Below are 26,090 nucleotides of genomic sequence, written 5' to 3' on the forward strand. Positions count from 1 at the left end.
ATTACGGTTCTTGAAACGAGGTTAAAATTAAAAAAGTGAGGAAATTTATTAGAGTATCTACAATTTTATTTGTCAAAATCTAGTAAATCTGTTAACTTTTATAATTTTCATCTCATTTCAAGAACATGATAGGCCTTCTGATTAAAATTTTCAAATTCCAATCTTTAATCATCAATCTTCAATTTTTAATCCACAGTCTAATACGGACTTAAGGTCGCTATAAAAAAGTCTTAAATTGAATATTTTCTATTCCATCAATAGGAATAGAGAATAGATGCTATTCTATCGCTATCGCTATTCCCATCGCCTAGCATTGTGCAACGATCTTTATGGCCTTAAGATGTATCCATAATCTTTATTTAACTTTTAATGAGAAAGAAGGATAAAATTTCACGAATGTTGCGATCGAAACATAGTCAATTGGTTTCGAATGTTTCGACAATAATTAATAAAATCGTTGTCGAATGTCGTAATATCTTGTTGACCAATCATAGCCATCGCTTGATACTTGTAATGATGGAGCAATGTGAAGCAATTAAGAAGCAATCAAGAAGTTTTTGAATATACGTACCGAAAATTATTAGAAATATGTTTGTGAAAATTATAATATGATAAGTTTATTAAAAAAACATGATAAGTTGTTATTATTTCATCAGAAATAAATTAGCGCTTCCAGTGCTGAAAAAGTAACACATCGTGTAAATGTCGCCTATTTGCTTATCTCTTATCTTTTGAAATATTGATAGATGTCCTATCTATCGAATGCAATTATCTAAAATAATCTTCCTCTTTTCTCTCCTCCTCCTTACTTCGTCACCACACCTAGTGGAATTTCGAAAAACTTAACTTTTTATCTCGTATATTTTACTTGTATTTTTTCTATTCTTCTCTTTCTGTTCTTTTTGTCATTATTCTCTATAGTTAGTACCTATATAGTTGCACCTTTGTGCCTTTTATTTGTTTATTCCTTAGTTTTATCTTTGCTATTTTTCCTTCCTTAAAGAACTTTTATATGATCATCATCAGCTTTGCTTCCACAATCCTCTACGAATCCTAGCCAGCTCCAAGAGATCTCTCCATTCCGACCTGTTCCTTGCCCTTCCTTTCCAGTTCTGGACTTTCAAACTCCTGAGATTCGTCTTCACTTGGTCCATATATCTTGCTTTTGATCTCCCAACCTTCCCTTTCCCCATGGGCATCTGCTTACAATTTATTTGATTGGTTCCGTTTTTTCCATCCTCTCCACGTGTCCTAACCATCTCAAATGACCGATTTTTATAGCTCTTACTAGATCTATTTCTTCGCATGCTTGGTACAATTCGAAGTTGTAGCGTCATCGCCATTCTTCTTTTTCATGTACCCCTCTGTAGATACATCTCAGTACTCTTCTTTCAAAAATGCCTAAGAGTCTTTCATCGCTCTGTTTTAGCGTCCAGATTTCTGATCCGTACATGAGCACAGGTCTAATTAATGTTTCATATATTTTACATTTTGTTTTTCTCGTTATTACATTTAATTTTAAGAGTCTGAGGAGCCCATGGTAGGAGGCTAGGTATTTGCTGGCCAGGTATATTCTGCGTTTAATTTCCGCTGACATGTCATTTATTCTTGTGACCAGTGATCCTAGGTAACTGAATTCCTCGACTTTCTCTACATATATTGTACCCATGTATATTACGCTTTTGAAGAGGACTATTTTCTTTCCAATTTTTCTGGCAACGTGCATATATTTCGTTTTTTGGCATTAATCTGGAATCCGAACTTCTTGGCTGCTTCTACAATTGCCGTGAAAGCCTCAGTCATGTGTTGACGAGATCTGGCTATTATGTCTACATCATTCGCATATGCTAATATTTGTACGCTCCTGTTAATAATGATCCCTCTTGTGTTTACTTCTGACCTTCTAATGATACTCTCCAGGGCTAAGTTAAATAAAACACATGAAAGAGCGTCTCCTTGGCACAGTCCCACTTGGGTTTTGAAAGGCCGGGATAAGTCGTTTTGTACCCATACTTGGCATTCAACGCTTGCAAATGTCATTTCTATCAGGGATACTAAATGGTATGGGATATCAAAGTCAATCATTGCCTTATATAGAGCACTTCTGTTTACCGAGTTTTATACGTTCCTAAAGTCAAGAAATAGATGGTGAGTTTCGATATTGTGTTCATAAGATTTTTCGAGGATCTGCCTTAGCTGAAATATTGGATCTATGGTTACTTTGCCTCTGCGGAAATCACTCTGGTATCAGGTTGTCGGAAAAGTCATGACGCATTTTTTCTATGTGTTTCAAAGTCATTTATTTATATAAAGTACAAAGATCAATCAATGATATATTGCCCGTTTTGTTCGATAACCTTTTGCCATCTTTCAGTAAGTTTCATAATTCCTCGTTTATAAAAGGACCTGTCTTTATCGGCGAAAAACTGAACAAGGTGCTGATTTACGGCCTCATCGGAATTGAACGTTATACCACGCAAGGAGTTTTGAAGAGCACGAAACAAGTGGAAGTCTGACGGCGCAAGGTCAGGTGAGTATGGTGGATGTGGCAACACATCCCATCCAAGCTCCAACAATTTTTGACGGGTGATCAAACTTGTGTGTGGTCTCGCGTTGTCGTGATGAAACACCACTCCCTTACGATTAACGAGCTCTGGACGTTTCTGGATGATGGATTCGTTCAAACTGTTCAATTGCCGACAGTACACATCCGAATTGATTGTTTGGTTCCTTGGTAGGAACCAAACGCGCCGTCAGATGAACTTCTTTGAGTTCATGAGGAACCCAAACATCGAGCCTGTTTACGAATCCCAGCTTCTTCAGGTGGTCGTGAACGGTCGAATGATGGATTTTCAATATTTCTGCAATCTCTCGTGTCGTGTAACGTTGGTTTGACTCGATTAATGCCTTGATTTTGTCGTCATCAATCTCGGTGAGCCTCCCTGACCGAGGAGTGTCGTTGAGGTCAAAATCACCAGCACGAAATTTTGTGAACCATCGTTGGCACTGACGTTCTTGTAGAGCATTGTCACCGTAAACCTGACGCAATTTTGCACACGCCTGACGCGCGTTCTTCCCTTTACGGAAGTAATACAATAAAATATGGCGAAAATGCACAGTTTGGTCTTCCATCTTATCCTTGTTGTAAAATTATTAAAACTCAACCAAATCGCTCAATTTTTTTTTTGGAATGAAGCTAGAACTGTCATCTGTCAAATGACATAGCAATAACATAGATGCGAATGACTCTAGTACCTTAAAAATGAACTAGCGCCATCTATTTGCCAAAATGCGTCATGACTTTTCCGACAACCTGATATTTTCCAATAACTTTTTCTACGTAAGGTTGTAATCGATCAAATAATACGTTTGTTAGGATCTTATACGTCACATTGAGTAACATTATCCCCCGATAATTATCACATTTACGTTGGTCACCTTTCTTGTGTAAAGGGACTATTATTCGTCTGTTTCATTCCTTCGGCATTTCTTTCCTCTCTCAGATCTCTTGTATCGTACTATGTATATAGCAGGATCAACGTTTCGCCTCCCTTCTTTAGTAGCTCGGATGGTATCTCATCTGATCCCGCCGATTTATTGTTTTTTAGTCTTATAGCACGTTGTATCTCTTTTCTTCTAGGTGTTTCCTTTTCCTTATCATCTATTTCATTATGTTTCACTTCCTCTTGTCTCACGTTTAGCTTTTCTTCAAAGTTTTCCACCCACCTATTCATTATACTTTCTTTGTCTCTTACAATATTTTTCTCCTTGTCTCTGTTTATTGTTATCCTTGGTTTGAATTCCTTCCTACTTCTATTAATTTTTTGGTAAAATTTTCTTATTTCGGCTTGGGTGTTTATTTCCTCCAGCTCCAGCATCTCGTTCCATGTTCCCTTTTTTCCTTTTATGAATTCTTTTTTCCTTCCTTTTCAGGTTTCTGTATTCTTCGTCGACGCGTCTTGTTCTGCGTACTTGTTGCATATGCATATACACTGCATTTTTGTTATTTCCTCACACTCGTTATCAAACCAGATTTGTACGCATCTCTGTGGCTGCTATTTGCTTTATCGTTTCCGTCACTGTCTTACCAATAATTTCCTTTCCCTTGTTCCAGTACATGTTTATATCTTGGGTTAAGGTTTTCCGTTGGGTTTTCTTTGATTAGGTTTCTTTTAGTGTCTGTTCATAGAGATTTGCTACTGTCGGGTCCTTTTAGCTTGCTAATATCATAACGTTCTCCTTTTTCTCCCCGTGTTTTTTATTATATGTTAACAACTTTTGCTCGGATTTTCGTTTTTACAAGAAAATGATCGGAATTAATGTTAGCCTTTCGTCTGCTTCTGACATCCAGTATATCTGAATAGTGCCTGGCATCTATCAGGACATGGTTTATGGTGATGACTGTGTCACCGTCCGGTGATTTCCACGTTCCCTTGTGCATATCTCTATGCTCTCGAAAAACGTACTAGCTATATAACCATTCCAAGAGATACTGCCATATGTACCAGTCTTACTTCATTCTTGTTATTCGAAATCGTGTGTAGGCTGTTTTTTCTTATTGTTGATCTGTATTGTTTTTCTTATCGTTGATCTGTATTGCGTCTCTTGTCCTACGGCATGCTTTGTGTTATCGATTTCAAAGCTTCGTAGAATTCTTCTTTTTCCGCTTCCGACTTGTTTTCCGTAAGTGCATGGGCGTTTACGAGACTATATTTGAAAAATTTCCCTCTTATTCTGATCTTACATAATCTGGGCAAATATCCTTCAAAATCAATCATTAATTGTTTTATTCTTTTGTTTGTTATAAATCCTGTCCCTAATTTGTGCTCCTTAGGATGGCCATTGTAATATATTACATGATTTTTTTTCTAATATTTTTGTAACCATCCATCGTATTTCTTGGAGTACTTTATATGTGCTCTGTATTGATCCAGGACGTACAGTAGACATCTCAGTGCTCCGACCCTGTATAAGGATCTTATGTTCCAAGTGTACATCTCAAATCATCGTCCTTGTTCGCGAGCAACCGTCGTCTAAGGTCTGTCCGACATTCTCTCCTTTCACTTTCTGAACCATTAGCTTTTTATATGATGAGGTAGTTAGCCTCATGTATAACTCCTAACCTGGAGGGCCGGAGGCTTTTCTGTCGGAGTGGCCTACCCTTAGCCGAGGTATTCCTGTTTTGTGACATCCCTATCTTTTCTGGAGGCTTGCTACGGCTCTATTTAGGGTCTAGACTATTAGTCTCCGCCACTGTTATTGGCACAGTGGGGATATTATTATTCACTAGAGAGATCTTGAGGGACGTGGTCACTCTATGGCGTTGTGCTTATCGGTGCTGTTTCTCACAGAAGGGCAGTCGGAAGACAACATGCAGTGCACGCGAACACTTCCACCGGCACTTATTTGGTCAGCGAACGACCTTTCCGGATCCTCCGTGGCAATCGGTATTGCATCCATTGAGCAAGATACCAACATCGCTCTGGAATCGCATATCACTGTGTTAAAAAGCAGCATTAGGTGTGAGGTCTGAATAGTTCAGTGGTCAAGAGCAATTGCCCGGAAAGCGAAAGACTTGGGTTCGATTCCCGATCCAGCCATTTGCATCTCACATATTTTTCTAGTCCATGAATATTGTTTTCTAGCAATTTTTCGTTGGGCTGAAAAGTGTGTGAATGCTCTCTTCACAGGATATGCGTCGATGCCGTTACCATAGATTCTGTCGCTCGTTGACCAAATGAGCGTATAAACATGTCTGACCTCCTCCCACATACATCCTTATCTTTTCTGGACATGCCTTCTGGGACGTTTAGAAGTCAGGTTTGCTGGTAGAACTGACTCGTTTTTATGAGTTCTATCTTATTTGATAGGAATAATGGGCGTTAACCGACTTTTTCTTCCCTCATCGGCATTGGGAAGCCGCATCGGTGCCCTTTACCAGCCTTCTACTCCCACTTTTACATAATATTTTCACAAAATATGTGTCAACTTGTGTCACCATATTTGATTCCCCCTAGTCTATTGTATTATAATCTCTTCTAAACCCTGCCTGCTCGACTGGTTGATATAAGTTTTGTTTGTTAATCAAGCGGTCAGCGATTAGTCTCGTAGCATCAGCAGTTCGTAAAAGATTATAGGCTGATAGGCCGATAGTTCTCTACACTCGTACAGTCTCCTTTCTTAAACAGCAGTATAATCTCAGCGTTTCTCCACGTTGTTGGAATCCGTTGTTGCCAGACAGTTTGTTTAAGAGGACGAGCAATGTTTCTTCCATCAGTTTCCTTTCCATCTTGAGCATTTTGTTCATCACACTGTTTTCTCGTCGGGTGTCTTTCTATTGTTCATCCTCCTCACGCAGGTCGCAGCTCGTTCATATCAATCTTTGGAACATCCTCAAAATCCACATTTAAGATGTTCTGGCTTTTTTCTTTCGCCATGCGATCCGGCTTTTAGATTAACGTGCTGTATAGCCTGCGGTAGAAGTTTTCGATGACTGTCATAATGTTTGCTTTATTGGTGACGATTTCTCCTTGCTCGTTTTTCAACTTGGAGATCTGTTATTTTTCTCTGGGCCATCTTGGATTGTAGCATGCTGGTTATCGGCAAGGATATGATGAACTAGTTGAGTTTGATGAATGTTGTAGTTCCTCAGGTCTTTCCGAAGCATCAGGAATTTCCTTCTTTATGTTTGTTAAAGGCATCGTATTCATCAGTATCTTTGTTCATTCGTCACCTTTCCTTCAGTAGAGCTATCGTATTAGCATTCAGTTTGTTACTGTGTGTTTAATTTGGTTCGGGTGCACACCTTTTTTGCCGCTTCTTAAACACCGCTAGTGGTTCTCGCAGACAGTTCCATCCAAGTCCATGAATTGCAAGGCTTGGATCTAATTTCTTTTCAATAACTTTCTGATATTTGGAATTTTTTTATTCTAGCATGGCTGAGATTGGGCAGACATGATTTTTTATTAATTTACGTCTTTCGAGCCTAGTATTAATTATGATCTTGGATCTTATTAGCCGGTGATACTAACTGCCTGTATTAAATTGGTTAAGAACACTAACGTCACTCAAATCTCTTTGTTGTTAATAAGGACAATGTCATCGTTCGAGCTCTTCTATGTCCTTCTTTTGGGATGATTTCTTGAAGTGAATGTTCATGGCCTTCTATGCTCAGAAGGCCTTTTATGTTCAAGAATCAGTCCAGCAGTATCTGACTCTTTTCGTTTCTAATACCCAAGCCGAATGGCCCTATGTTTGCCGGATCTGTCGTTGTCTTACCTAACCTATCTTCACATTGAAGTCTCTCATTACAACTACAAATTTGCTCTTCTTAACTTTCTTCGCGGTAAACACGTCCTTATAAAATGGCTCAGCCTCTTCGTCTTCAGCAGCGCTGGTCTTTATAAGCCTTCTACAGGGTGTATTTGTTTTTTAGTTTGATCATGACATAGATCACTCTCTCCGAGATGGCACATGCCATTTTGCTAATTAGTTGAATCATAATCGCTGCTCTTCCGATATGTGAATTGGGGTTTGTTTTGGAACAATAGGTGTCCCGAATCGTTGTGACTTCTCTACTCAAACGCGTTTCACAAATCCCCAGAATGTCCCACCTGATATGTTGCAGCTCTGTTCCAGTTCCTCGGGGCATATCTTGTCTCGGTGCGAATGTTATACGTCGCAAGCAGAAGCTTTCTCTTGGAGCAGATGTTTACTTTACATCTTATCGAATTTGTGCCTCTCTCAGAATTCTGACATAGATTGACGAATCAGTGCGAGATTCCGAGCTTCGCGCTCTACTCGCCTGGAGTAATTGCGTTTTTAAATTCGACATTTTATGTATGGAAGAAGTTAGTATTAAATCACCGCGCTTGCAGAGCGAGTTGGTAATTACCTGGTACGGAAAATATTTTATTTCATCTCTAATCTTCCAGGCAAGCCTGGCGAGATTCTCCACCTGGGGACACGGCGCCTAAGAGTTGCAGGCTCCCTCGTTTAAATGTTTTATAAATGGCTAGATATTTAAACATCCTATAATGCTTAATTTGAAGGATATAAAAACGTCTAATCAACTAAATTTTAAATGTCTATAACAACTAATATCTTTGATTGAAAAGTTATTGAGTCAACATTTGGAATGGCTTGGACGACGAGTGATTGGATGGCAAAGCACTTGCCTACTAAGCCACGAATCTTGGGGTCGAGTCTCGGTACGGCCGCTCCATTATTCTTCTCTTGTCGGAAAAATACTCTACTCTATACCTAACTATGGCAGTATGAGCGGAATTCACCCGCTCCTTGCCAATCAAATGAAAAGACAAGACAAGAACCAACGTTTTTTCAACTGATGATTTTTCACTAGAAAGTGTTTACGGACAAACTCCAGAAAAAAAAATTTTTTGTTTTGAGATCCTAAATTCATATTTCAAGTTTGACCATTTTTACATCCATTTATACATCCAGGAATATGTTGTATACAATTTTATAAAATTATATTGTAATTTATTTTCAAAAGTTGTAATTTATAAAAAATTTTAAAATTACACTAGTATTCTTACACAATTCTTATACAAATAAAAGAATTGATGTATATATAAGAATATATTTTTTAAAATTACACGTACAAACAATACATACTTGGTCATGCAATTTCCATATAACATTTTATATAGAAAATTTAATTATATCTTCGAGATATAGAAGAAAATAATATTTAACAATTTGGCTTTTTTGCGCGAGTAAAATAAATGTAATTTTTTTATTTGAAAATATTGTAAAGATTATAAATGTTTAAACATTTTCATTAAGTTATCGGATTAAATAGAAAAAATTAAAAATGTAATTTTAGTTAATTGTAAAATAATAATTATATTTTAACAACATTGCAGCAATGTTAATTGAAAAAGTATAATCGCGAAAAGCCGATATTTATTTTTTATAAACTGATGTTTTTATAAGTATGATAATTTATATATTAATTATGGACATTCTTAAAATGAATGCCTTGTTTTAATAAATAACAATTATCAAAAAATCATTAAATGATTTGATAAAAAGAAAAATCATAAAAAAATCATTAAATGGCTCAATAAAAAGTAAAGTCATTAAAAAGTCAAATTAAAAAGAAAAGTTTGATCCGTAAAATTTAAAATAATAGAATCAATAATTGTAAAAGCTTTGATAAATGTTGCTTTTTCGCTATGTAATAGTCTACAAAATAAAAAATTTAACAAAAAGCAAATAGAAATTTCATTCTGCTTTTTTCTAAATCTTTTTTATTGATCTTTGATTATATCGAATCAAAGTTATAACTAGAGTTCGGCCGAAATTTTGGTTTCAATTTCGGCCAATTTCGATCAAAAATGAAGGTCTGACTTTGTTTTTAATTTCAGCTAATATTGCAAAGCAATTCCATGACATAAGTCGAAAATGTGAAAGTCGCAACGCGCAGTTCGGCGCTAATTATTACGAATAGCACGATCTCTTTTCCTTAAGTGCCACTGTATAGCAACATCAAGCGTCGAGCGTCTGCGCAGAAAAATATTGCGCAGGATTTTGAACGAGATAGATTCCAGGGCGATTCTTCCAAAAACGATCATGCTCCGATTTGAGTCAAATTTTGTAAATAGGTTCCTTTAAAACGTAAAAAGGGCTTAAAAAGTGCCTTAATTTTCGAGTCGCCAAAAATCCTTCTCGTATACTTCTTTTGTACCTAAAAGGAATCTATTTACAAAATTTGACTCAAATCAGAACATGATCGTTTTCGGAAGAACAGCCGATTCCAGCTCCTTGTGGTAAAATAAATGGTAGACCACACAAAATAAAAAAATTTTAATATGTAATACTGAAAATTAATATTAACATTATCCGTATCATAAAAAATAATTATTATTAAACTAAATATATGGAACATTACTAACAATGCATGTTAGAATCTAATCAACCATTAAAGATTTAACTTTCATGAACTTATAATAATTATAAATTATCAATAATTATTAATTATAAATAATTAATAAGTAGCGTTAATAAATTTATAATTATTAGAAATTTATGAAAATTAAATATGTTTATTTACTGCAAAAAAACTAATATCTCATTCAGAATGCGCAATGATTTTCTGCGCAGACGTTCGATGTTTGTAATGGTATTTTTCTTCACTTGTTAAATGTCTATACTTCTTCCAGCGAGAGAACATCAATGGTTTATACATAGACGAATAAAGTGGGAAGAACATGGCATGCTATTTATATAGGATAAAGTTTCGGTAACCGGTCATCTCCGATTTCAATGAAATTTTGTGAAAAGCTTCCTTCCAGCTTAAAATAGAAGTCTGTAAAAGGAATTTTGGCGACTCCTATAAGAAAGTTATTTTTAACACAAGATGGTAAAAAATATAATAAGGTAAATATATAAATCAGGAAAAACATATGTGAAATATATCTTATAGTTTATAACCATAACAGATGATCTTATAATATATCTATTTTTTTCAATTTTATTAGATATAGATTTGGTAATGATGCTGTTGATTTAATGAAAGGTTGGATTAACACACATAAGAAGATCATTAAAATGAAGGCACAAATTTCTTTCCTAAAGAATTATAAAAAATGGGGTATTATTCTTCCCCATTTGGAACACGTTAAAAATTTAAAGAATTACATTATTCAATCGAAAATCTAGATTAGAGTAAAACAATGTTCGTTTGAATTTTTTTGCGAGCGTTTTAAGAATCGAATTGTGTGATGCTTATAAACACGTACGTTTCTTGGAACAGAATAATTGCATTTGTGTACGTAAAATTTACAACATAGTTCCTGTTTACATTTTAAATTCGTTTTTTAGCAGACAGGGAGTTTACTTCCGCTTTCTCTACCTCAAGGAACGCAACAGACTCGACGAAAAATTTTATAGAATAAAAAATAGTGTAGTCCTCTGACGAATCCCTCCGAATAAAATTATTAACCTCTGTCGCACCTTCTGAAAACAATAACAGTTACACAGCCAAATTAAGGTCAAGGTTTTCCCGCATCCAAAGTGTTCCTGTAAAACCTGCTGTTTATTCCTTTCATCTTATTCCTCATTCACCGGGACATTCAGTCTTCTCTATCCTATTTAATCCTACTTCCTTTTCTCAGCCTTCCAATCCTTCCTTTGTAATTCCTAAGAGAGAATGATTTCTGAATCTTTCCTCGGTTAAAATCCCAGACAAGATACAAGACTTCTTACAACTGGGCGAAAATTTTAGCCTTCCAATGACCATGAATAAAAATCAATATGTGTACGAAATTATCAAACATGTAGAAAAGAATATTTTCAAAATAGATCCTGTTCTGCAAATGATATTAGAAACCATTCCATTTCGATACTAGAAAAATTTGTATCCTCCTCTCCTCCCATTTCACATATTGTCAATCATCAAGGCGTTAAAGCACACAAAAAGTTTTCTGAATTTACACTCTGACTTAGTTGACTAGAACTGATAAGGGGAACGTGACAGTAGTTTTAGATAGAAGCGAATATTTGAAAAAAATGGAGGACATCCTTAACGATAAGAAACATACATATTAATGAATAAAGATCCTGTTAAGAAAATCACGACAGATTTGCGTTCCTTGCTGTCGAGGTGGTTGAAGCACAATTATATTTCTCCGGGAAAAATGAAGTCTCTGTTTCTTAGTGACGGTGTACTCCCACATGCATACGGTTTGCCCAAAATCCATAAACAGAATGTTGACCACCATTGCGCATTATTGTTTCATCGATAAATAGTCCTCTGTGTATGCGTTTGCGTCGTTCTTATATGATATTATATACAATGACGTTCCGAGGACTCAGAGTCACATTGAGAACAGCTTTGAGCTAGTTAAAAAATTACGAGGACAGTCTTTAGATACGCAACATCGGCTTATCTCTTTAGACGTTATCTCGCTGTTCACTAATGTGCCTTTGGAATTGGCCATTGAAGATATCGGAAAGCGTTGGCACCTCATTAGCAGGACTACTGACATCCCTTATACAGAATTCATTGCTGGCATACGCCTTGTGCTCAATTCTAACTTTTTCAAATTTAATGATAAGATTTACAAGCAGACCTTTGGATTTACAAGCACACCGATGGATTTCCCCCTATTCCTCATTTTGACAGACTTACAATTAGTGCTGCAGGATATTGAGGAGAGAGCCATTTTAATAATACCGATTCCCCTTCCGTTCTACTTTAGATATGTCGATGACATTTTACTTGCGGCCCTCCCCCCTTCTTTTCATTCATCAATATAGAATATTTTCAACTCCTTTTATCAGAGATTGCAATTCACTTTGGAAATTAGCAAGAACAACTACATCAATTTTCTTGATGTTTTGATTGAGACGAATGATGGAATTATGGAGTTTGATTGGTATACTAAGCCGACTTTCTCAGATAGATTCTTTAACTTCTTTTCACAACATTCCATATGCCACAAAAAAGGTATCGTTTTTAATTTAGTAGATAAAGCTCTTAGATTGTCTCATCCAAGATTTTTACAGAAAAATCTCATAAGAATCATTGAATTGCTCCTCGACAACGATTATCCGTTGGAGTTCATATTCTCTAACATCCGTCAAAGTTTCTCATGCATTCTGACGCGCTCATGGATCTATCAACTGCGCGTTCTTGTCCGTCCTTGTTTTTCACGATGTCCTGTAGATTGTGAAGAAGTACAGATTTTGGACTTTTACAAAGGAGGATGAGGAATAGAAGGCTTAACATCGTACGAAATTTTAAAATGAAGGAACAGCACTTGCATCACAATAAATTCTACGTTTTTTTTGCGTTTTATCCAGCCAAAATGATATTTGTTTGTACCTTCATTGACTTAATTCGAGAACATAAATGTCTACTTTTACAATTTTAATTTCTGACTTGTACAGTATTATTCCAGTTTCTTTTGCCTTTATTTTCTTTAATTACTTTTTAAATTATTTTGTCTTAATAACTTTTATGTTGTTCAATTAAATCAGCATTGTCACACTGAAGAGGGTCCGAAAAGGACCGAAACGTTTGTATGTATGTTTAGAAATTGATTTTTTAAATTATAGATTTGTTAAAACACGCAATATCACCTGCGATTTTTTGGTCCTAAACAAACCTTCCTTATAGCGTTTAATCTTATTTCAATTGTTTTTTCCTGGATAAATTTTTTTAATATCTTGTAGAAGTTGATCAAACGGATCAATATTAAGTTTACGAACGCGACGACGCCACATAAACTCGCACATATGATCAGCTATTTTATTTGAATGAACACCACCACGAGATAATTGACGACGCATCCATCGCCAAGATGATTCAATGTTTTGCGTATGCGCGCCAGTTTTAGAACCAACAAACTCCTCAGATTCACTGTCTTATGTATGTATCCATTATCACCGAGATTAATATAGCCTTTCCAACAATCTGTGTGAATTTCAATGTCGGATGCGACATGTTTCTTTATTAAACTCAATAAAGTATGCTTGTCTTTTTTATTTTCCATGCAGATTTCTACACGATAGTTGGTTGGATGTCCGCGATGAATCATTGCAAGAATCTAAGAACCCTCTACAACACGACCTCTATAATATTTGCGCCGATCAATTTTGAACTCAATTTCACTATCTCGTTTGGTTCACCAATCAATCTTTGCTCTTCAAATTCAGCAATGCAAGTATGCAGACTTCTCAATATAGCAATAATATAGCAATAAGATACTCTATCTGCAACAGTTTCTCGAGATGTTTCTTGGTTGACAATAATACTGCTTTCACGAATGATTTGGTCGTACGTCATATTTACGGAGAAGCAGTACGTTCTAATCACAAATAGCAGCAGATGTGTGGCATTTTTCGAACCATGTATTTTCTGCAACAGTCGCTCTGATTGTATTTGCCTTTTTTTCGATAACGGAAAACATCACAAATATTCATACAACACTTACACTCAAACAATCATATAACACTTATGCTTTCGACAATATCTTTCCTTTGGTATTAATTCAACATCGCATAGCCATTGTAACGAATCTTTCAATTTATTCATTAAATTGTACAAATTGTACATCGTATTTCGTTTGCACTTTTTTGAGCGATACATATATGTATACTGAGCACAAATGGAAAAATAAACAATCGTCACGAATAACGGCTAGTAAAAAATGTAAACAAATCATACTTTGATACGTGACCAGAATATAAACACAACAGAATACTGAAACTTATGCTGAGAAAGCCTTTATAACACAATATTTGAATATATTATAACTTAAGCTTCTAATAATTATACATCAAAACCCATATAAAATTTTGAAAATACAGACCTCGTTTCGCACTGAAAATACCGGGCGATAGGGGTGAACCTCTGTTTTATTGAATTTAACGTTTTGATAAATAAAGTACGATAATAGACTATGCAGGTCGCTGAAGACGTCGACTTTGCCGAGCTTTAGACGAGTGATTTTTGATGTAAGACGTGTTGTGGTTTTTGAACGATTTTATTTTAATAAACAGGTATAGAGACAACTCGCGACTGATCTCTCTTCGAAGCACACCGCTCCTTTCCTCGAACTCTCGAGCTCTTTTTGTTTACGTGTCTTGGTGTAAGTGTGTGTATTGATGTATACGAGTCAGCTGTTAACAACGCGAAGAAACGAGAGCTATCAGATGTACTGTTCGAAGATTGTGAGAGTTTAGGTCACGATAAGCATACAAACTGAGAAATAAACATAAATTTAATCGATAGAACATTCGAGTATAAGGCGTTATGAGATATTATCACATGGTATGAGAATTTTCGGTTTCGATGAGGATAAAATTATTGTTTGATCTGAATCAATGATATTGTCTGAACATTCCGCCCGCCTTGGCGACTTCATGTTGTCAATACGGAGAGCTCATTAAACCGAGAAAAGAAAAGAAAAAACAAAACAAAAAAAAGGGGGAGGGTCCACGCGATGACACTGTTTTAGCCTTCAGTGGTTGCGCTAGGTAGAGCACAAAGTTTCACTATGGGTCGTTTAAGCGTGGTAGTAGCTGTCTTGAGAGTCACCACTCGAACTAGACCGTCGGCTCTTGGATGGAGTTCAAGGATGCGTGCTAGGGGCCACTTGCTCGAAGGAAAGCGTTCGTCTTTGAGAAGAACTAAAGAGCCCATTTTAAATTGATCCTGCTTGCGGTGCCACTTTGTAGAGGTTTGCATTTGATGTAAGTATTCCGACGACCATCTTTTCCAGAATGATTCTGTCATCTGGCGAAGTAACTGGAGACGCGATAACCGAGTTTGCGGTAGATCCTTGAGAGATGCTTCCGGAACAGTCGAGAGCGCTGACTCTACGAGAAAATGTCCTGGTGTGATCGCAGTGAGGTCTGTAGGATCGTCCGAGAGAGCCGACAGCGGACGCGAGTTTAAGATCGCCTCGATTTGGATCAGGAGCGTAGAGAGTTCTTCGTAAGTCAGAGGAGTGTCGCCGATGATTCGTCGAAGATGAAATTTGACGGATTTCACTCCGGCCTCCCATTTTCCACCGAAATGCGGAGCGGAAGGAGGGTGAAACTTCCAAGTCACTCCATCGTTGGCCAGAAGATTTGCTATGTGAGCCCATTCCTTTGATGACGCCTTGAAGAGTTTTGACAACTCTGAATCTACTCCGATAAGATTCGTCCCGCAATCGCTCGTGATGGTAGAGCAGAGTCCCCGTCGTCCTGTGAAGCGTTTGTAGGCCGCGATGAAGCCTTCAGTCGTATAGTCGGTAGCGACTTCCAGGTGGATGGCGGAGGTGCTGAAGCAGGTGAAGATGATGAAGTAGCCCTTGTACTTTTTGGCGCCTCGTCCACGAAATGTTTTAAGAGTCAGAGGACCGGCGTAATCCACTCCCGTATGGAAGAAGGGCCTGCACGGAATGACGCGTGAGGCAGAAAGATGACCCATGAGCTGTTGACCCGTGGTGGCGCGATGACGACAGCAAGTTACGCAGCGATGGATAAATGAGCGGATCGGAATACGACCGCCGATGATCCAAAATTTTTGTCGAATGGATGTGAGTGTGAGCTGAGGTCCTCCGTGAAGGGTGCGCCTATGATGATGGTCAACAACAAGCGTGGTCAGACGAGAGTCCCGCGGTAGAATGAGTGGATGTTTCACTGAGAAATCCAGATGAGAGTTATAAAGCCATCCACGTAGTCGGAGAAGCCCGTTGTCAAGTATTGGGGTGAGGCGATGTAGCGGACTTGTTGATTTGAGAGATTTGTTGCTCTGCAAAAATCGAATCTCTGGTGAGAAATATGTTTGTTGGGTGAGCCTTACCCAGAAAAGAAGTGCAGATTCCAATTCTGCAGAAGTGAGGATGGTTTCTTGAGAGTGAGCGATAGGTAGACCTCGAAATCGATCACGAGAACGCAGTAGCCATGCAGTGGTGCGGATAAGTGCTTTGAGTGATGAGTATCGATCGAGGAGATCCCAGAGGTTGGATTCGAAGGTTTCGGTAGCCATTGAGCAGATACTTGGACGTTCTTCAAGATCGTCCGTCGCGTTGCAGGTGGGAATGAAAGACGGCCACGAGGTAGAGTGATTGCGGAGCCATTGAGGTCCATTCCATCACAGTTGTTGCTGCTCGAGAAGTTGAGGAGATACGCCTCGAGAGGCTAAGTCTGCTGGGTTCTCTTTCCCAGAGACGTGATGCCAGCGAGAGTTTGAGAGTTCCTGTATTAATGAAACCCGATTGCGAACAAAATCCTTCCAACGAGATGGGTGGCTTCTGATCCATGTGAGTGCGACCGTAGAGTTAGTCCAAAGATGAGTGGATATTTGATGGAGATCGAGCACGTCACGGAGTCGAAGTATCTGACGAACGAGGAGAACGGCAGCTGAAAGCTCGAGTCGCGGGATTGTCATACGTTTGAGCGGAGCTACTTTTGTCTTAGCACTAACGAGCGTCACACGAGCGTCGTCGAGGTCACTCAGAACGCGAATGTAGATGACTGCGGCGAGAGCACTTTGAGATGCGTCCGAAAACCCATGAATCTCGAAAGCGAGAGTGGAAGTTTCGAACCAACGCGGAATGGAAATTGTCTTCACTTTCTCGATTTGCGTCGTGAATTGAGACCAGCGAGATCGAAGCTCTTTGGGAAGTTCTTCGTCCCAGTCAAGTCGGATAGCCCAGAGTTCTTGCATGAGGATCTTCGCCGTGATGACAATCGGAGCGAGCCACCCGAGTGGATCAAATATCCGTGCGATGAACGACAGCACTGCTCGCTTTGTGATAGACTCGGATTTCGTAGGTAATGGTGCTGAGAAAACGAAGCTGTCTGACCTTTGATCCCATTGAATGCCGAGCGTGTGATGTATGGTTCGGTCTTCGACTAGGAATTTCGCTGATGCTTCGTGATGTTGATGTGGAATGTCGGCTAGGATGTCGGGATCGTTAGCGATCCACTTCCTGAGCATGAAACCGCCCGCCGTGAGTATTTCAGTGAGCTGACGAATTTGTTCCTGGGTTTCCGAGAGGGTTGCTGATCCGGGAAGGATGTCGTCGACGTATGTATCGCGGCGGAGGATGTCTGCAGCGAGCGCTTGAGAAGCGTCGGCTTCGAGAGCGAGTTGGTGCAAGCAGCGCAGTGCGAGATACGGAGCGCAAGCGAGACCATATGTCACGGTGCACAGCTGATATTCTTGTATGTCTTCTTGTTGAGAATTCCGCCAGAGAATTTTTTGAAGCGGCCAATCCTCTTCGTGAACTCGAATTTAGCGATATATTTTCTCAATATCGGCCGCGAATACATATTGATGACGACGCCACCGGAGAAGGATGTCTGTAAGATCCGTTTGCAGTTTCGGTCCGATGTGAAGAGCATCGTTCAATGATAGACCGAGATTCGTTTTTTGAGATCCATTGAATACAACTCGAAGCTTGGTGGTTGAGCTAGCTTCACGAATAACGCCATGATGCGGCAGAAAGAATTCACGTTGAGAGCGGTTAGTTAGGAATGGGTGAGGAGACGCATGTGATCGAGTTCACGATATTCGCGCAGGAAATCGATATAAGAGAATTTGAGGACGGCGTTAGATTTGAAGCGGTTTTCCATTCGGAGCAGGGATCTGAGCGCGGGAGTACGAGAGTCACCGAAGTCTTGTACATTTCTCTTGAACGGCAGCCGAACCACGAATCGCCCATGCAGATCGCGAGAGTGCGTCGATTTAAGTGTTCTTCACATTGAGATTCTTCTGGCGTCATGCTTGACTGAGAGCTAGGCACTAGTTCTTCTTGAGTCCAGAAGCGTTGTAGTAGATCGAAAAGCTCCGAATCGAAGCAGCATTGCATTCCGATAATTGAGATATTGTTTGACGCATGAATCTTGAGGTTGTCGTACGAGAGCGGTCCAGAGAGTATCCATCCGAGAGAGGTTTTTTAAGCAATGGGCTCTCCGATTTTTCCTCGATAAAGACCCTCTTCAAGAACTTGAGCGTAGACATTTGCTCCGAGAATCATGTCAATTTTGCTAGGGGTGGCGAAGGTCGGATCTGCGAGTGGAAGCCCTTGTATATGAGACCACAGAGCATGTTCAATGTGAGCAGGTGGTAGATAGGTTGTCAATTTCGGCAACACAAGAGCGTCGATGTTGAGCGAGATCGCTGAGCTGATCCTTGAGACAATGGTGAGCGAGACGACTCCGTTAGAAACGGTGCTGCGTTGGGCACCGATGCTGAGAATGGGGATCGCTGCAGCGCGATGCGGAGCTTTAACGATTGAGCGGCGGATTCTGAAATAAATGATACTTCTGAACCTTGATCCAGCAGCGCGCGAACATGAGAAAGTTCTCCGTGGCGAGAGCGCAAGGTAAGAAGAGCCGTTGCAAGGAGAACTGACGGAGTGCGACGTACAATGCCTGACTGTGCAGTGTGACTTGATGTTTCCGATCTTGCTGCATCTGTATTGAAAGAGATAGTTGAAGTTCCTTGTGAACTGTTGAGCATAGAGGATGTTGGTTGAGCCATTGCTGCCGATGTTGTCGCCGCGCTGGTCAGTGCGCTGATAGCGGGGTGCAATGTGGTGTGATGCTGTTTACAGCAGATGCGACAGCGCTTTGAGTTGCGACACGCCTTTACTTGGTGCGGTCCGAGACAGTTAAAACATAGATTTTTCGATTTAACGAATTCCTGGCGTTGATCGAGTGGTTTTTCCAAGTATTTCGGCATGACATGATGAGAGATAGTGTTTCGAATCGCACAATGCACACTTCTGTTCAGTTGTGGCGGTAGTAAATGATCGAACGCCAGCGGAAGTTCGAGAGGAAGTCGTACTTGAGATTTGCTGTTTTCGCGGGAGCGATCTTTCAAGGGCCTCGAGAGTGTAGATACGGCTAACGAGAAATGTTTCAAGATCGGCGAAGGATGGCGGGTTGGATTGTGCACCAAGGTTTTCTTCCCATCGTCGGAGAGATTCTGAATCGAGCTTCCTTGTCATCATGAATATGATGATGAGATTCCAGTGACGGACTGGGCAATCGAGAGCTTCGAGGGCACCAAGAGCTTCTTTCACATCGCCGAGAAGTCGCTTCACGTCCGCTGCGCTTTTATCTTCCGCGTTGCGAATAGCGATGCGAGTTGCGCGTCGATGAGGATCCGCTTGTTTTCATATCGAGCAACGAGAGTATCCCAAGCCCGAGCAAAGTTCTCGCCCGAGATAGTTATATTCTTTAGATGTTGCGACGGTTCTCCGGAGAGGCTCATTTTTAGATAATGTAGTTTTTCGATCGCTGAGATATCGGAGTTCTCGACAATCATCGACAGGAATAGATCACGAAAATGACTCCACTGCGAGTAATCGCCCGAGAATGTCGGAAGATCGATGCGCGGCAACCGACGAGAGCGTGTGGTGGCGGAGGAATTCAGCGAGATTTCGGTAGACGGTGTCGTTTGATTTGCAGCTGGATTGAGACTGTCCAGGGTGTTGAGCAAGGCACCATGAGCTTCGATGAACTCCTCTTCGCATACTGAATACAGATCTTCCTTAAAATACGGCAGCTTTCTTTGTTCGCCGGAGCATGATTTGAATAAACTCTCGTGATTATTTTGGAATTTTTCCCAGTTGGCTTTAAGGGCTTCCATACGACTTTGCACATTGCCACGATTCGTTTTGGAGGGGCCGAGTTTTTTCAGATTGTCCACTGCACGTGAGATAACACCGAAGAGTTAATGTTGTCGCTCGATGACACTTTCGATGGTTGCCATTCTTGAGATGTTGATTTCACACAAACTAGCACTATTGGAGAATGAGCTGAGAAGACTAATGCACTCGCGAACGTTTAAGTGAAATTGAGAGTGATTAGGCGTAGAGGAGTCCACGAGTTCGATAAAATCGTTAGATAGAGAATTTTCAAACAAAAGCTATCACCTTGAGAACTCTCGACAAGTTCGGTAGAATTCAACCGAAAACTTATTCGCGTCGATTATCCGCGAGATTTTTCGGCGAATCCGGCTCGAAGGACCAATGTTTTATTGAATTTAACGTTTCGATAAATAAAGTACGATAATAGACTATGCAGGTCGCTGAAGACGTCGACTTTGCCGAGCTTTAGACGACTGATTTTTGATGTAAGACGTGTTGTGGTTTTTGAACGATTTTATTTTAATAAACAGGTATAGAGACAACTCGCGACTGATCTCTCTTCGAAGAGCACACCGCTCCTTTCCTCGAACTCTCGAGCTCTTTTTGTTTACGTGTCTTGGTGTGAGTGTGTGTATTGATGTATACGAGTCAGCTGTTAACAACGCGAAGAAATGAGAGCTATCAGATGTACTGTTCGAAGATTGTGAGAGTTTAGGTCACGATAAGCATACAAACTGAGAAATAAACATAAATTTAATCGATAGAACATTCGAGTATAAGGCGTTATGAGATATTATCACATGGTATGAGAATTTTCGGTTTCGATGAGGATAAAATTATTGTTTGATCTGAATCAATGATATTGTCTGAACAACCTCACTTCGCGCAAAGTTGCAAACTCATGTGGAACCTCGCTTCACATTAATAATATTTTAATAATATTTACCTTATTATACAGGGTGTTCTAAAAAGGTATGTCAAAAATTTAAGGAGATATTCCTCACACCTGAAGGATGAAAAAATGTTATATGGACATAGGTGCGGAAATGCTTATTTCAGGAGTTATGTTGAAAATACTGTTAGCTGTATTACTTACACAAGGAAAAATTTAGGATTAATTATTGTAGACGACAATCGTTTAATTAGGCTTATTTACAAATGCCATCAGTGCGTGATATTCAAGATCTTCGTGACTGTATCACTGCAGGTTTCGAGACAATCCGCTGTACGCCAGGCATTTTTGAACGTGTCCGTGAATCGATGCGTCAACGTGTCACTGCTTGTATTCAGGAAAATGGTGAACATTTCCAACATTTATTGTAACATACTCAAGGTCACATTAAAACCAAATGTAAATAAGCCTAATTAAACGATTGTCGTCTACAATAATTAATCCTAAATTTTTCCTTGTATAAGTAATACAGCTAACAGTATTTTCAACATAACTCCTGAAATAAGCATTTCCGCTATGTCCATATAACATTTTTTCATCCTTCAGGTGTGAGGAATATCTCCTTAAATTTTTGACATACCTTTTTAGAACACCCTGTATATTTACCTTATTATATTTTTTACCATCTTCTGTTAAAAAATGACTCTCTTGTAGGAGTCGCCAAAATTCCTTTTACACGCTTCTATTTTAAGCTAAAAGGAAGCTTTTCACAAAGTTTTATCGAAATCGGAGGTGACTGGTTTTCGGAATTACACCCTTTATACAGGATGTTCCTGGTATCTCGGAACAAAGTAAAGTCATAAATAGATTTTGATAAACTAAACTAAAAAGTCTTTTATTATTTTGCAAAAATCACGTAAAATTTCGAGATATTAATTAAAAAAGATCGGTTAATGCGCGTGGTTAGAAGCGCGCGGTGGTGAAAACGATCTCACTGTATTTTGATGGCGGCGCGCGTTGAAGCGGTGAGTGGGAAGGGAGCAGTGGATGGGCTCTCCGAAACATGATGGTGGCGTGCGCTTCTAACCACGCGCATTGGCTGATCTTTTTTAATTAATATCTCGAAATTTTACGTGGTTTTTGCAAAATAATAAAAAACTTTTTAGTTCAGTTTAACGAGATCTATTTATAGCTTTACTTTGTTTCGAGATACCGGGAGCATCTTGTATATAATATGGCATAGAGGAGAACTTTCTAACTTGAAAGTATTCCATGGTGAGAAATTTGCGCGAAATGGATAAAATGGGAAGAATATGGCACGCTATAGAAGTATAATATATGTATAGACTGTTCCCTCTCTCTCTTTTGTTTCGGCAATATGAAAGGTAAAACTTTAGAAAAAGACACCAGGGTCGAATCGTCTTGACCTTGACATATGTTGTCAAAGTTACTGTCCTGAGTAACATTCAAAAGATTTTAACCGTCGCTCGTTGTTTATTAAAAAGTTATTAACAAAAAACGTATATACAATATGCGACTAGGACTAGACTTTCCATGCAAAGCGAGGTCCACCGCATACCATCCCTGAGTCAGCGCGAAACGAGGTCTATTACTGTATGGTTCCACATGGGTTTGTAACTTTCCATGCGAAGCGAGGAACCATAGACCTCGTTTCGCACTGACTCAGGAGTAGTGTGGAATAGATCTCGTTTTGCATAAAAAGTTGCAAACCTATGTGGAACTGTACAATAATAGACCTCGTTTCGCGCTGACTCAGGGGTGGTGTGGGGTGGACCTCGCTTCGCATGGAAAGTTGTAAACCTACGTGGAACCATACAATAATAGACCTTGTTTCGCACTAACTCAGGGGTAATGTGAGGTGGACCTCGCTTCGCATGGAAAGTTGTAAACCTACGTGGAACCATACAATAATAGACCTTGTTTCGCACTGACTCAGGGGTGGTGTGAAGTAGACCTCGCTTTGCATAGAAAGTTAAAATAACCTTGACCTTCTTAGAAGTCAAATCAACATTGCTTAGGAATTCGTATAGTCGCATATTGCATATAATTTCTAAAAATTCTTTCGTTAATAACTTTTTAATAAACAACGAGCGACGGCTAAAATCTTTTGAATGTTAGTCAGGACAGTGACCTTGACAACATATGTCAAGGCCAAGACGATTCGACCCTGATGTCTTTTTCTAAAGTTTTACCATTATACTACGCATACTACTTATTATCATATATGTAAATAGGGCATGGAGGCGAGATTTCTAGATTGAGAGTTCCATAGGGGGGAATTTGCGCGAGATGGACGAGTTTTCATTCAATCCGTGAATATTCTCGCTGAACGGAATATAGTGTCGGAAATACATTGCAAACATAATTACTCGAATTTTTCTCTCTTAATTGCCAATCAAACTTTACCTTAAAATAGGAACTAAAATTAGTTACTATTTTGTCTCTTTATTTTCATAGTATTTTAGACTTAATGTACAATGTGCTCTTTGTTTCTTATTTTTTTGTTTCTGCTACGAAATATCATTTTATACGAAATATTATTTTACCTTTAATATTAGAGATTTGGCTCAAGTAATCAAAAAATTAAAAAGAAAATGGCATAAGAGCCAACGCGCGGTAGTTGGAGCGCAGAGAAGCAACAACACTTCTTTCTTCTTTCAATATTAATTTATTAAAAAACACATTATAATAACAAAAAGCGAACGTTTCGGATCATCTTTTGATCCTTCTTAAGCGCGATGTTAACAATATATATTACAGATAGTGACGAACTGTTCGTCATCGAATCTCGAATCGACATGAGGCGCACAGCGGCATACTATATTATTAATTGTAAAAAGCGCGGAATCTGATCTGCTGTGACGTCGCATAGCATAACTATAGTATATTTAATTGACTGTTGGAAGCACTTACTAGACCGCGGGATGCAATTTAGCGTCACCTACGCGTCGAAAACAAATTCGTTTAATGTAACGCGTCACTATCTGTAATATATATTGTTAACATCGCGCTGAAGAAGGATCAAAAGATGATCCGAAACGTTCGCTTTTTATTATTATAATGTGTTTTTTAATAAACTAATATTGAAAAAAGAAAGAAGTGTTGTTGCTTCTCTGCGCTCCAACTACCGCGCGTTGGCTCTTACGCCATTTTCTTTTTAATTTTTTTTATTATTTTACCGTTTTTTTATGGCATCATTTCTTGTTTCACGATAAAATAACTTATAATAAAGTACGCGAAGAAGCAAAAATGCAGAAGACAAAGATATTGGTGTAACATAAATTACTTAAACGATTATAACCAGTAATTTTAAATATTGTAATCATAAATTTGATAAATGTAAATCTTTACAAAAGAGGCACAAAAGATTAATATTAATCGCTTAACCATAAAAAATATTTTATCTTTAAAGTATATAAAGATAGTAAATTAAAAAAGATAGTAAAGTAAAAAAAAGTAATCAAAATAACAAAAAGGTAACAAAGTATTACGATGACCACTAGTTTATGTTTTGAGTTTGTTGCATGTCTCATTTTGTTTACTGGATTTTTTATCCTCTTTTGATCAAAGAAAATTAAAAATAAATGATTTTTTTATCAAAGAGAAATAAAAATCTTAAGAAACGTCTATTTTTATATTAAAATATAAAATAGTTTATTTAATTACTAAGTTTACTTATTAATTCAAATTATTATTCAAATAAAGACAACTTAAAAATAAACTTTTACATTCAATAATAACTGATTTTATAATTTTAAAGAGAGATAATGACTTTAAACGTTGCAATATTATCAACTTATTTACTATATATTATATTATTTATGTACATTATTTTTATTATTATTATTATGTTGTATATTATTTTTGTATATTATTTTCTAATATTGTTAGGGTACTTCAAAAATATTTTTATATTTTAATAAGATACTTATTGTTAATAAAATTTTTAGAACTATACATGAATTTTATTTTTCAACAATTTTTTTTTAAATTATGACTTTTGTAAAACTTCTAAAATTTCGATTTCGGTTTCGTAGCCGAAATAGAGAAAAAATCAAATATTTATTTTCGGTCGAAAATAACTAAAAAATAACTAAAAAAAAGTTATTTGGGATATAATTTCTTTTTTTTTTGGAAGAAAAAAGAATTTTTTAATTCTTTTTATGTAGTGCAATTTAATTAAAAATATTTTAAAAATTTTAGAACTTATAAATTCTTATCTTACATCAGTTAAGGTGCTAAGACAAAATGTAGTAAATTTTCCAGCTGTCAAACAAAGTGGTTTTTGCGATCTTGCCATGCAAAGTATTATCATCCGTGCATTTTCCATTGACATATCGTACCAATGACATTCATAAAATGCTGCACATATTTTAGCACTCTGCAAAAATGGAAATTTTATGTAAAGTCAAATTTCTCCCTCTTTCCTTCAATAAGTAATAATAATGTATGGCAATACATAATATGCTAACAATATATAATATACGATATACAAGCCGTTAGGCACAGGTATACTATTATAAGTAAGTAAATAACTTAATTTAAAGGGCTGAACTTCCGAAAACGACCCACGCTCGATTGCAATGAATTTTTGTAGAAACACTGTAAATGATGTCAAATGAATGTCCTTAAACGGATTTTTACCGATTTTTGTTAAAAACATTTAAATAAGGGGGGCGAAACCCACTGTGTCTACGTATACATTTTTCCACGCGAAGCGAGGTTCCACATGGGTTTGCAACTTTCCACGCGAAGCGAGGTGTAATCCGAACCTATGTGTCTAGCTTTTTGATAATGGAGCCCCCCGCAGGGGGGCGGAACCCACTGTGTCTACGCATATACTTTTCCACGCGAAGCGTGTCTCACATATGTTATCAAGATCACCACTCTGAGTAATGTTGTGAAGGTTTTAGTCGGCGGTCATTGTTTATTAAAAAGATATAAACAAAAAAAGTTTCATAAGTTCATTAATACATTTATCGAAAGAAAAATTAATTGTTGCATAATTTCACATAGATTTGTAACTTTCTATGCAAAGTGAAGTGTATCCT

At 38.1% G+C, this 26,090-nt stretch overlaps 1 protein-coding gene across 1 annotated transcript in view; it reads right to left on the reverse strand.

The window, feature by feature from the left end:
• The window catches only part of LOC145974544 (odorant receptor 4-like), a 166,828-nt gene that overhangs the window by 31,328 nt on the left and 109,410 nt on the right, over positions 1-26,090 (reverse strand). Inside the window, exon 7 of the mRNA XM_083104449.1 lies at positions 25,265-25,420. Within this exon, the coding sequence (XP_082960575.1) occupies positions 25,265-25,420 (156 nt within the window). The remainder of the gene's footprint in view (positions 1-25,264; positions 25,421-26,090) is intronic.

This window comes from Camponotus vicinus, unplaced genomic scaffold (genome assembly GCF_025532165.1).
Source record: "Camponotus vicinus isolate PSW18456_S1 unplaced genomic scaffold, iyCamVici1.0 SCAF_7, whole genome shotgun sequence".
In the NCBI taxonomy this organism is placed as follows: Eukaryota; Metazoa; Arthropoda; class Insecta; order Hymenoptera; family Formicidae; genus Camponotus; species Camponotus vicinus.